General features: G+C 38.0%; 1 protein-coding gene across 1 annotated transcript in view; it reads right to left on the bottom strand.

Annotated features, from left to right (window-relative positions):
- SEC24D (SEC24 homolog D, COPII coat complex component) overlaps positions 1-12,995 on the bottom strand; it is a 56,521-nt gene that overhangs the window by 33,085 nt on the left and 10,441 nt on the right. Inside the window, 4 exon segments of the mRNA XM_042796957.1 lie at positions 6,272-6,399; positions 7,763-7,874; positions 11,391-11,512; positions 12,207-12,473. Coding sequence (XP_042652891.1) covers positions 6,272-6,399; positions 7,763-7,874; positions 11,391-11,512; positions 12,207-12,473 — 629 coding nt within the window.

Genomic DNA, 12,995 nt, shown 5'->3' with positions numbered 1-12,995 from the left:
AGCATGTAACTCCTAATAAATGCATGTATGTGTCTAAAAATATGTTTCAAACTAAAGCTACAACCCGCTCGCCCTTCTTACTAGCTACAGAATATCGAGAACAGAACCTCAGTCCCCACTGAGCCTGGGGTAGATTGCAAGAATGTGGGGATTGCCCTAGTTCTTCATATTTATTTAACATTTGAATGACTTGTTTAGAACTCAAAAGAGCAGACTTAGGGTCTAGAAGAAAATTCACACTCTGGTCCTTGACCTTAATCTTGAAACAAAAGAAATATCTATAACATTGCAACATGTGCTAGTTATTCACGTCACTCAATTTTTAGCTTCTGATAACCTTACAACTCTACCTGGGAAACCATACTATCATCCCTGCAAAAACCATGGCTCACCAAACAGCTCAGCTGCCCTGTTCATCATCAAAGCTCGTTATTCTGAAAAGGTGAAATGGCTGTTAGCTCATGAACATCAGCATTTCTGAGAAGTAATTCCATTCCAATTTTATCTTTTAACTTGTTAATTGAGGAGAAAATGAAAAGTAAAACACTAGCTTCCATTCCAATTAATATTTCTTAAAAAAAGCAAATAAATAGGAAAGAACATGATAGAGAATGATGACACAAAACTACTAAGGAACAAAGCAGGTGGTAATTTAAATACTTAAATATTTAAAACTATAGATAATTATTTGGAGTTGGTTATATTTGCTTTTACAACATGAAATACTCATAATCACCTTTTGTTAGCAAGTAGTATTAAATATTAAATCAAGATCACACTGTTTATTCAGGCTCTGGAAACGTTCATACATCTCCAAAACAAATTCATGTAGGGCTTGGGCTATGATGATAACTGTGAGAGTTAGTTTATTTTTATAGACTGTTGCTAAAGCACTGGTGGACTAAAAATAAGTTCTGTCAAACAATGATACTGTATTCTCAATATATAACAAACAAATACTCTCCATAAATCATCCAAATCAGGAGAGTGAAAATGAACTGTTATTTTTGAGAAATAATAAATACGGACTTGGTAAAGATAAGATTCAGAATTGTCTAGAATTGTTAAGACACTGGGCGGTGAGTACGTAAGGCATGAATGTTTTAAGTCTTTGTTTAGAATGATATATAGCATACACATAATGTTGTTTATAGAAAGACTCCTGCTGGCTGACTCCTAGTTTACAATTTTCTAGATTGGCTGTACTTTTTCTTTTTTTTTTTTTTTCTTTTTTTTTTTTTTTTTTAAAGTAGTCTTTGAGAGACTGTGTGCCCTGTAACTTTCAACTTGAGGGCTTCTCTGAATAAATCCACTTCACTTGCTCTGCTCTTCTGAAGCTCAGTGCCTATACACCAAGTGTTGCTAACTTAGCTGCTCCTGGGATATCAAACACAACCCTACAACAATCTCTACTGAATGGTCTCTACTCATGTCTTAAATTTACACTCACTTGTGATTTAACATTACTGAAGTAAAGCCTCCTTTGTGAACTTTTCTTCAGTGTGGCAAATTTTACTATTTAAATTTTGATAAGGGCTTCTCTAGAATGTTTTCACTGTGCAGTTTTACCAGGTTACATGTGAGCACCTGAAATCCTGCATTTTAGCTGCATTAGATCTTTCTTACTCTCTCAACTATACACTGTTGCAGAGTTCAGCTTTCCTCTCCTGATGTGAAGACTGATATTGCTGCCGGCTGGTATAGCTACATTTTTATGTCTTGCTTTGTATTCACTTATGTCTGCCTTATGGCCTCTCAAGTCGGGATTTCCACCAGACTTCTAGATGCTATCGAACTTTTGAGAAACAGTATTACTCCGCTGGGTCTCAACTACCTGGAGAGGTTTTAGCAGGGTGTAAAGCAATGGCATCTTAGTCTTTCCATTCCATTCCATTTCTGTAATTTTGAATTTGTTCTTTCTCACTGCAGGGGAAAAAAATGTTTGTTTTGGAGTTCCCCCTCAAATCTTCTAATTTAACATCTTATGTAGCACCATGATGATTTTGTTGTGTTTTTATTTTCTCCCACAAGGATAATTTGTATCCCATTCTTTACTGGAAATGGAGATACGTGTTGTTCAAAAGACGCCCCTGTTCAAGTTTGTGTACTTCTCAGTTCCTGACAGTCTTTCCCAGACCTCAGTTAAAAAAAAATGTATTCACTTTGTATGCTAACATTCAGACTTCACTTTTGGAGACAGGACACCAGCCCCTGTGCGCAGATACTCCACCTTCCCCAAAAGAACCCACAGTAACTAATGAACTTAAATCTGCCCTTCAGGCATGCTGAAATCCTACATTCTCTTTTTCCAGGTTGGACCTCCAAACCAGAAGATTATTTCTGAGAAAACTACTGTTAAGTCACTGGACCCACACTTCTTATCTGAAAGCTCCCAGGATCTTTTATCTCCATCTCCCTGTGTTCTTAGTCAAAGGAAACAAGTCCTCAAACTTCAATTTCCAGTTGACTACTGTTTCTATGAATGCAATTAACAGTTGGCTTTTTTTTTAAATTCATTATAGACATTAATTCCAAAACTTCAGGGAGTGTTCCAGGCTCTGTCAGCTGGAGCACTATTGATTCTTCACAGTAGAATCTGAAAGGAGAGACAAATGAAAAGTATCTAATTGGCTGAACAAAATGCTGCTAATGTGCAGAAGCTACAGTAAACTCCAAACAGAATTTCTCATAGGATCTCCTTGTCAATAAGTAACAGGAACAAAACAGATTTGACAGCATTACACACATTTGTCTGCCAACTCCGGGACCCCAAATACCTTTTCCTACTCCCTCCCATTCAGTTGCTTTAGATGAGGAATCACTCAGGCACACCTTCCTGCTGCCTGCACAGCCAACAACAGCTCAGCACTGCTCTGATGGTCAAAGTGTAAACTCAGCAAGAGATATTGATCAGAGTGCACAACCCTCCAACTGGTACTAACATGGAACACCACTTACAAGTCATCCACCAAAATGGTGCATGTGTTCAATTAAGAAAGAAAATAAGGTCTGCACAACTGTGCTCTCCCTCTCATACACATATCTAATTCTATCAGTGACTTAGCTATTTCATGGCTTTTTTACTACATTTTTGCTGCAGTTCAGATTACAGAGTGCCAAACAAAGCATGGATAGGAGAAAATATGATCTGCAGTTCTCCTGATGTTTAGGTCACATGGAGAGAACATGCTTCATCAGTACAAAATAATCCACTCAATGAATCAAAATCCACACTCAGGATTGGCTTCCAGAAAGGAAGAACAAGCCATCTGTAGACTGCATTGAATCTTTGTATTATTTGGAAATGGGAGCAAGGTAAGGTTTTTCCTTTGTTTCTAACTGTCTTAGTACAGTAATGGCATAGAAAAAAATAACCAAAAGAGACAGACATGAATTCTATGGCAACAGACCAGTGAAAATGCGAATATATTTTATATACTATTTTAAATTCGTCCTCAACTGTAAGTGATGATCAAAGCAAAATACTAATTAAGAATTATATTTACGGAACACTCATAAGTCTGTTAGTCACTTGAATGACACTGATAGACCATGCCTTTCTGTGTTAGTAAAGCCATTATTTAAAAAGCTATGGGCTATATAATACCTATCATAATAGTTTACGTATACTGTGTAGATTTGCTGAAGTCCTTAACAGTTCAAGTGCGATAAGTCTGTTTCTCAGCTGTTCCCAACCATATTACCAGCTGCACAAACCATCTGTGGCCATTTCACATCCATGGTCCACCAAACCCTTGTAGCCATTGCCTTTCTTCCTCCTCCTCTGAAAACAAAAAGAACTGAAATTCTGTGAGTGCTAACTCTGAGTGTATTAGATACAGAAGAAAGAGAGAAGTATCTGCAGCTGAGACTGCAACAAAGATTAATGAAGAGAAGCTATTCATTAAAAGACTAGAAGAAAAAAAAAAATCATTATTTTAAACAGTTACTAAGTACAACATGCTGTTTATCAAGAGATTAGACAGATTCCCACTTCGTACTGAGCCCTGTAACATGTGATGAGCATCACCTGTAGGTGTTGTTAAAAGGCACTATCCATAAGATAGGCTAGGTATTCTGAAATGAAGAACATTCTGTGCCTTGCAGTCACTAGTCCCAGACAGAATGCACCATACTAGGAAATGCAGAAACACAAATAAGCCCCTGAATATATTTTACCTCTATAAAAAGTCCAGTTCTTTCAAATTAAGTGGCTTTTCAGAATTAAAGTAGTCATAAATCCCATCTGGAAGACCATTTTTATTAGAAGATCTTAAGAGCAAGATCTTATTTTGGCAGCAGCAGTGAAGACAAAGGGCAGAGACAAGCCTCGGAAAAACTGCCTCAGCTAAGACTGCCCAGCGCTTCCTACTGTTGACACCATCTCTTCAGTTCTTATAACTTTATCAAGCTATAATTGTTCAGACTAAAATTTTCCACACTGGACTTTTGCCAATTTTGAGAGACCTTTTTCAGAGTTTTTTTAGCTTCTTCCAAGAAAGAGGCTAGGGAAAAATACACTGCTCTTTACAGATTAATGAATTGCACTGACCTTTCCAACAACTTGAGAGCCCTAACACTTCAGAACGGGTGGATCACCAAGTACATCTTTTTGCCAACCCTGGGAAAACTCTCCAGAACTTGGCCAAGTACAAATGTTTGCACACGCTGCTAATTTATGTATGCAGAAAAGATTTCAATTTTAGAAACTCATCGATCACCCTATCCAAACACTATGCCGGAGAATAGGGAAGCCATGCATGGGGTACAAATAACTAAAGGCAGACTGAAAGTGAAAGAGGCACAAATGGAAGAACCAATACAAAAGCAGAATTGGTTAAATGCTTCCTGGGCACAGAAACTAGGATAAAGGGTAGTAAAGAGTAAAGGTTGGCAGGTAAAGTGAAGGGGTGGCAAAGCAACAAAAGGAGTTTCACCTAGGAGAAAATGCGGGGGGCAACAAGCCAAGTCTGCACATTTCCCTAAAGAACTGGAATGAAACCCCAAATTGCTGTCTAGCAGACAAATGGTTAGACTCAGTATCTGCAGAACCCTAAGTAATACATCCTATTTCCCTGTGGACTACAGAGAAGATAACTACATACTACCCTGATAAAATAATGCTCTTAATTCAAACTACAGAGGTCTGTTGGATTGGAAGTTATCCATCTGATAAAGAACAACATCTGTTTTTTCCAACATATTTTTCAAAAAACACCCTAAGAATTTACAAGTAATAAAACAAAGTTAAAGAAAAATCAAAGACTGCAAAACCAAGAGCTGGGAGTCTTTGCAATTTTAATTAGGCTTTTCTGTGCATGCACTTTATGAGGAGTTTTTGAAGACACAATCACATACTATAACCTTCATGAGAACCCTGTTTTTTTCCCCAGTAAACAGTGTTCTGAAAGTAAATTAGTGCAGCACATAAAAGGAAATGCATTCTTCAGACCTTTGTTGCAAAATTTAGAAGCTGTGCAATGGAGGAGGCAGGAGCTGAAGAACAAGAAAGATGATCCTACAGATGATGTAGCTAAATGCTGCACTTGAAAACTGTTTTTATCCCTGCTACTGATAAAACCTTTCAGGCATGCTGGGAAATCTGGGTAACTGTCTTAAGACCACGGGATACTGCCATCCTGAAGAAATACTTTGCAGAAGAACTAGGGATATGTTTGGAATATGCAGGGCTATTAGAGATGTTAATGTGAGAAAAGGAATTGACTGGGTTAGTCCCTCCAAATGAGTGCCAAACATGGGTGGTTACATTTGTCTTCATTCTATGACTCAGCTCATCCAACAAGGAAAAAAACCCAACTATTATCTTCTCAGTCTGTTGTGAAATTAAATTATTTTGTAGAGAACTAAATGCAAAAATGTCGTTTTTTGAAGGTAACTGTCCACGTCTTAAAATTAACTTGAGAGTTTGTGGTCATCCTCTTTTAATGTCTTTGCCTATACCTATGGAGTTCCAGCAGAGTAAGCAACTGACAAAGCTGCCATAAACTACAGGCAGTTGGGGGAACACCAAGAATCCAGTGGTTCAGATTACACAGTCATCACTCTTGTACCTTTCCTAAACAAAGGTTTTTATCCCTTGAAGTTGCATCATGACCCAAGTGCATCTCAGAGTCTTCTGCCATCTCTCTACTGTCTTACTCCTTCACGGTCAGAGGTAAAACACCCTCACCCTCAACCCAATCAGAGAAGAACAAGTCCATAATATTTAGGAGACAAAACCACATAGGATTAATATTCAGTTAATCTTTACCTCATTTGGTGGAACAACAGCAAAAGGCTGGATGACAGCTGCTAGTGGAATGCGAGCCTGTTTAGCCATCTCTGAAGACGACGGGAAGCAGTAGGTAGTGCATCGGATGTAACGAGGGCTGGCATGGCCTAGAACACCCAACATAGCATGCAGAATGAAAGGCTGTTAAAAGGAACCCGCCTGTCCCAAACACAAACCAGAAAAATCAAAACAACAACATAAAGCAATGCATATTATATAACACATTATATTAACATAAATAATGCATTTGCTAAGTTAGATACGTGCTTTTTTTCTTCTCATGCAAGCTTCTGCCCATCTCCCTCTTTATATGTCAGCCCATTGCCCCTCATTCTGGGTAAATCTTTTCTTGCTGTTTGACTTTAAAGCAGAGATTTAAACATACCAATAAAAACACCAGTTATTCGCAAGGAGAATCTCAATAGAGATTAGTTTGAAACATACATCATCTGAGATCTTAAAAGAATATGGAAGAAATCCCCAGTGGAAATGTCAACACTGTATATAAAGAAATACCGCAGATCGATACCTACTGTTAAGACTGCTATAATGAGCTAGATCTGACTCAGAAAATAGTGTATCTGTGTTAACATCACCATGCTTATTTATCTTGCACAAATATAGTCTGCTAAAATCACCAGACCACTTTTTGTAGCACACTTAGTTCAGTTCCCTCAGTGAGAAACTGCTGTGCACTGCAGACAAGAGCACTGAAAGGCAACAGTTCAGAAATCAAGCTTCCTTATGCTTCTTTTTTAACTATCAAGCTGCAGCTCTGCTCAGTTTCTTGAAAGGAATTTCTTTGTTCATCAGAACTGCATTACCCCATTCTTGGATAATGCCAAAAAATCTTGGTGTGTTTGTACATTTTATACAGCTTATCCAAGCTCTGATAAATTACTGCTACACTAAATGATACCATCAGTTTAATCTGTATTAAAATATCTAGTCTGCTGTCAAGAGCAGAACATGGAATATTGTTCTTCCAGGCTTTAGGCAGAGACAAAGTCAGGTACACCGGCCAAAGAAAAAAATTAACTAGATACCTTGTACACTGCCCCTATCACCTAAATAATTTTCCAAAATCCGTATCTTGAAAGGTAACAGTGCTAGTCTCATTGCTTCTTCTAGTGTTCATCTTTTACAATTTCAGAAAAATCCAAAAAGGATTTTCAACTTGAAATTTAAAACCTTGAAAAATTTTAAGTTAAAAAGAAAAGTTGGCTCAACTATTCATACTATTTTAAAGGTCAGGAGGTGTTAACCTAAGGTGTAAGAATTCAACTCCCACCTCCCCCCCCTTTTTTTTTTTCTTTGAAGGGAGTTTCCCATTTCACATCCAATTTAGACTAAGAAGCATCACCTTCAGACGGGAAATTCGAGAATTTAGTCTTTTTTTTTGTTTGTTTTTTAATATATATATTTGATTTTACCTAGAAAGACTCCCCAGTCAGTAACAAGGACGGTTACCTTGGTCTTGGATTATGCAGTCTGTGGTGACAAGAGGAGGAACCTGTCCTCTTGTGCTTGTAGCATAGATCTGCCCACCCCTAGTAGCCTTATCATTTTCAATTACTTGAATCTGATGAATAAGAAACAAAAACAGGATGAGAAAGGTGCATTCAGTTATAATCATAAACAGTTATGCTAACACCTACACCAAGTAACACTACTGACATTGCCTAATACAGAGGTGCTATAAATCTAGCACAATACAGGCTTCTGGGAAATGTAACAACTAGAAAACTATACACAGAGCTGAGTAGCCTAACTCGTTTACAACTGCAGTTGCCTGTTGGAACTCAGGGGTAACACTGGATGTTTGGGTGGATAAGGCCCATATGTCTTATCCAAATGAAGAAATGGGCTGGTTGGAGTAAGTATACCGACTGCTGGGAGGACAGACCTTTTCAAGAGAGGCTAGCCAGCAAATTGAGGAGGGTGATGGTGTAAGTCCTTGTTACTGAATCCAGCCTTGCATTCTCCCAGACCAAACTGAAGTGCAAGGTTGCACCACCTTACTCAGATGCCATATATAACCAGGTTACCTTCTGTGTGACCATAGTTGTGCCAGCTGCTCTTCTTCATAAATGAATGTATGGGTAATCAATTAGATTGCAACAGTGGGAGGGGTTAGCTCTCATTCCTCCTGACTAGGCTTAGTCAGGGTGGTTAAGAAATAAACAATAACCTACATAGCAAATCACCTTCCTAGCTAAGCTATATTTCAGCACTGCCTTTTAGAAAGCAGCAATTTAAACTCCTGCTAAAAGCTTTGTTGGCCATTAGGTAGTATTTCAACACTGGAGCTCAGGGTTTTCACTCTCTAGGTCAGACTACCATGTTGTGAGCTTCCTCCTAGAAAGAAACTAAAAGGAGGGCAATCACAGAAATTTTTATTAAAATGAGGCAGCTCTGATCATGTACGGATTTACTCTGGTTGAAGCCTCCTATAGCAATTTACAATACAATGCCATGAAATGCTCATGAAGCTGGTTTAACTACTGAACAAATGCCTTTCCCATATACTTCCTCCACTGTCACTTCTGCACACTCCCTCACCCCTGTTTAAGTTTTTTACTTTTCAGGCTATAACTGCAGTTATATAAAACTGTATTTTGTTCCACACTATAAACCAGATCACTGAGATGATACCATTATTTCTCCTCCTCTCTGAAAGAAGCTATCTTTTCAGCAATCTGGTTTAGAGTGTAGCTGAACAGCTATGAGAGGCAAGAAGAATGAGATGGGGAATTTCTGAAACTGGCTTTGCCACTGCTGCTGTTATCTCATGAAATTGTATCTCTGTACTGCACATGAATTTCTAGTAACAGCTAGGGAAGTTCAGAAGCCTCTGTTGGAAAGCAAACAGAGAAGAAAAACAAAATTAGTTGCATAAAGTCTATTGATCATTGTCCAAGAGGTATTTCCTAACACACTGGAAATAATATGGGGCCTATAACATTTCCCCCACTTTCCCTCCCAATAAAGTTTTTGTATTGCAATTTAAATATACAATACATTCCTTGGAGAGCTTGTTGTATCTTCTGCTTGATTACTTTTCCCTGCATCATTGGCTTGTATACTCATTGCTAATTCTTGCATTAGAAGGAAAAAGGTTTAGCTCTAAGAGGTCCACTGGCTGAAGAAAGCAAGCCACTTTCAGACTTGGCTCTGCAAAGGATCAACATACCATGGTATTCAGCAGTTAACTGACCTAAATATATCATTGTTCCTGGAAATAATTGTTGACAAAGCCCAGATGCTCGTTTTCATAGATGTTGTCAGAGCACATATCAACGTCTAACATATGTAAGAAAAATATAAATCAACAATGGCTACAGATAAGATGTAAATTTATCTGGCAACACTACTGTAATTATATAGTGTAAATATAACAAGAAAAGTACACATGGTCATACTTACTCCTCATTCTGAATTAGCTTTTTGCCCTTTACAGACATTGACCTAGATCATGTTTCTTTCAAATATGTCATTTTGATCCTCTCTGTGCTGCTTAAACAAACCTTTTAACCTATTTTAACATTGCTGTCATAGTCAAGGCTGTTTACACGCGTAATTGAAACAAGACATCAGTCCATGCTTTCATGCCAGACCTCCTCCTCCACCCACACTTTTTTTTTTTTTTTATTTAGACAAGACCATTTTATCCTTCTTATGTAAAAAAGCACCACACTGATACACTAGGGATGACTGACCTATTAAGGGCATTTGTTAATTGCAGACACTTACTTTAGGTTTTTTCACACAAGAGTTTTCAGTTACATTTAACTTGAAAATTGTCCTTAACAGAGGCAATTGCCATTGTTACATTAACCTCTAAGTGGTTATCAACAAGTATTTTCCCCAAATTCCAGCGATTTTACATCAAAACCATCACTGGATAAAACAAATAATATTTTCCAGAAGGACAAAAGAATAGCCCAATTTAAGGAAACAGGGCTGGCTCCCTGCTAGACAGAGTCAAGCTTTTACACAAATGCTTTTCCCTCATCTTGATGGAACGCAAATTCTTTCCTCTACAGCAATATTGCCTCAGCAGAGAAGTAGAAGATCCCTTCACTCAAACAAGCTTAGGGTGTGGTGGTTAATACATTCTCTCTTTTTAAGCAGAAAGTTCTATCAAAGCTGCAGGACTCAGCCTGCTTCAAGAATCCTGACTCTCTGAGGACCTTTTGACCCGTCTGGACAACTGCCAGAACCAGCGTGTGTACATCAGAATGTGTTTTCTCCCTTGAGTTCAGCACATTTTCTCCCTCTATTTCAATCAGCTGTTCTCAATTAATAGGTTAAATGCAACCTGCATCTCACTAGCTACTCCACTGCATAACCAATAGACTACTTTATTTAAGAAAAATGAACACAACTGTAACTTTGTTTTCTCTAACACCATTTTAAGAGGAGACACTGTTCTATGAATGCATATTCAGGTGTTCAACCTGTAAGAAGCTTAAGCATTAGGTATATTCCAAGCTACTGAAATCTGTACAAGGCTGCAGCAAATAGAAGGATGCTCAGGCAAATAACTCTAGCTGCCTGGGAAACTCTTGAAATCAAAGTGAGATGGCTTTTGAGCATGGGACTTCTCATCATTTCCAGGATTGCAGTTTCAGAGTTCACGTACCTGTATTCTGCACAAATCCTACTTTAGGTGTCTGTTACTAAGTCGAAGCTTTCAAATTTACCAGAGTGAAAAGAAAAAGTGATTAGCCACAGTGAATACAAGTAATCTTTCCGTACCACTCACTGTCATACTAAGAATCCTGTTAAGAATTTCTATTAAAGTATTTTGGAGTAATGGGTATGTCCCATGTTAGATAAAGTTATAAAGCCTCTTCAGTACTAAAACGAACATTATGCATTAGTTTATCCAAAACTGACAGCACAGAGTACAAAATTGCATTTAATTAAGAAACTACAAAAATTGAAACATACCTTGTGAACCAAGCCATGTAAGTGCAGTTTTATGTTACAAAAAAACACCAAATAAAATAAACGTAATATTAGCATTGTCATTCCTTTATCTTAAATGCAGCAGAAATATACTTCTATCAAAAATCAGTGCCACATTACTTACTGGGCTTGGAATAGAGTCAGGATCAAGTTTCTTCTGCTGTGGACCTGGGAGCTGTGCCGGACCCCCAGGAAAAGCACCAGGATAAGACAGTTGAGATCCTGCCATCTGAGGACCATAGTTTGCTGCAAAGTTACAAATGACAATACATTTAAAGTACTGAAGTTGCCTTACCAATTTTTAACATCAACTTTCACCATACAAATCATTCTTAGTCAGCCAAATACAACTTCTCCTTCCCTTCTGTTTCCAGCAAATAAAAGAAACAGATTATTTTGGCTCATGCAGTCTGTGTTTTAAAGGTAAGCATAAGACCAGGTGTGACAACTTTGGCACCAGAGTTTTCAGGTATATGTCAAGCAGGAAGGGTAGTAGGGATTACCACAGCTACTCAGACCACGACATTACATTAGCGAGAATCTTTCCCCTAACATCAATGCAAACTGGTCTACTTAGCTGGCTTTTTAGTTGTCAAAGTAACTGCTTCACTCACCTATGTCAGGTGAAATAACTGTATTCAGTTAAAACTCTTTATTGCTATAAGCAATAAATTATTATTATTCAAAACCAAGCAGTTTTTAAAGCTGCTTGTGACAGACAGTACTACACGACAGAGTAACTCTTACCTTTACAGAGAATAAGAAAACCTCCTTTCTGTAGTATGTGGTGCCTTTACCCATTATTAACCAAATAATTCTGTTCCTGATCCAAATTAACCTCCTTTTTTCTTGTTACAGTCTCAACAGTGCTAAAGTTTTGAGCAAAAGCATAGCCTGCCTTGAATGTACTGACTGAAAATACGAATCTTTCCATTCTTACCTTGCTGAGGATATCCAGGCCCTGGAGGCTGTCCTGAAAGCTGCTGCAAGTTAGGATTCGGGGGGACAGGTCCAGGGATCCCATCTTGTCTGCCCATAGGAGGCAATGACAGTTGAGCACAAAGGCCATTAACATTATTTGCTGGTGGAGGAATCTGTGATCCAGGTGGTAAAGCAATTTGCTGCTGGGTTGGTGGTGGTAGTTGTGGACCCTGAAAAGATGCCGGATGACCAGAAGACATGCAAGAGCTCGGAGTAGTGCCAGGACCTGAGCAAGAAACTATGTCAGCTGAGTCAAAATGTATACCTACTAACTCTGTGTGGAAGGTGTACTATTTTTGCTCAATACATTTACAACATATAGACAATATTGTATCCCATACTGACAATGCTGCATTATGGGTATGCCTGTTCACATAACAAATCTGACCTCATAGTTTAAGTTTGAACTGATTCAGACATTCAGTTTTATTTCTTTTGGCTCTATTTTCAATAAAACCCTGCAGCTGGGGCGGATGGGGAAAGAGGGGGCAGCCAGCCTTTAACAATTCAAGAACACACATAAATCACTATTTGCTTTTCAATTAATATTCAATTTCATAATTTGAAACAACATTCTTTTTACTTAATAATAAATTTCTCTTATGTGGCATGTTTTTGTTAGTTTGCTATTTGCATTTCACCATGACAGGTTTGATGGAAGATAAATCTTCTCATTTCATCTCATTTACAACCATCTTCTGTTTTTTGATGCTAAAAGACGACACGTGGGAATTATTTTGTACACACT

Source organism: Tyto alba, unplaced genomic scaffold (genome assembly GCF_018691265.1).
Source record: "Tyto alba isolate M040663 unplaced genomic scaffold, T.alba_DEE_v4.0 Super-Scaffold_23, whole genome shotgun sequence".
Classification (NCBI taxonomy): Eukaryota; Metazoa; Chordata; class Aves; order Strigiformes; family Tytonidae; genus Tyto; species Tyto alba.
Note: the sequence above shows the minus strand (reverse complement) of the source record. Positions and strands in the feature narration are given on the sequence as shown.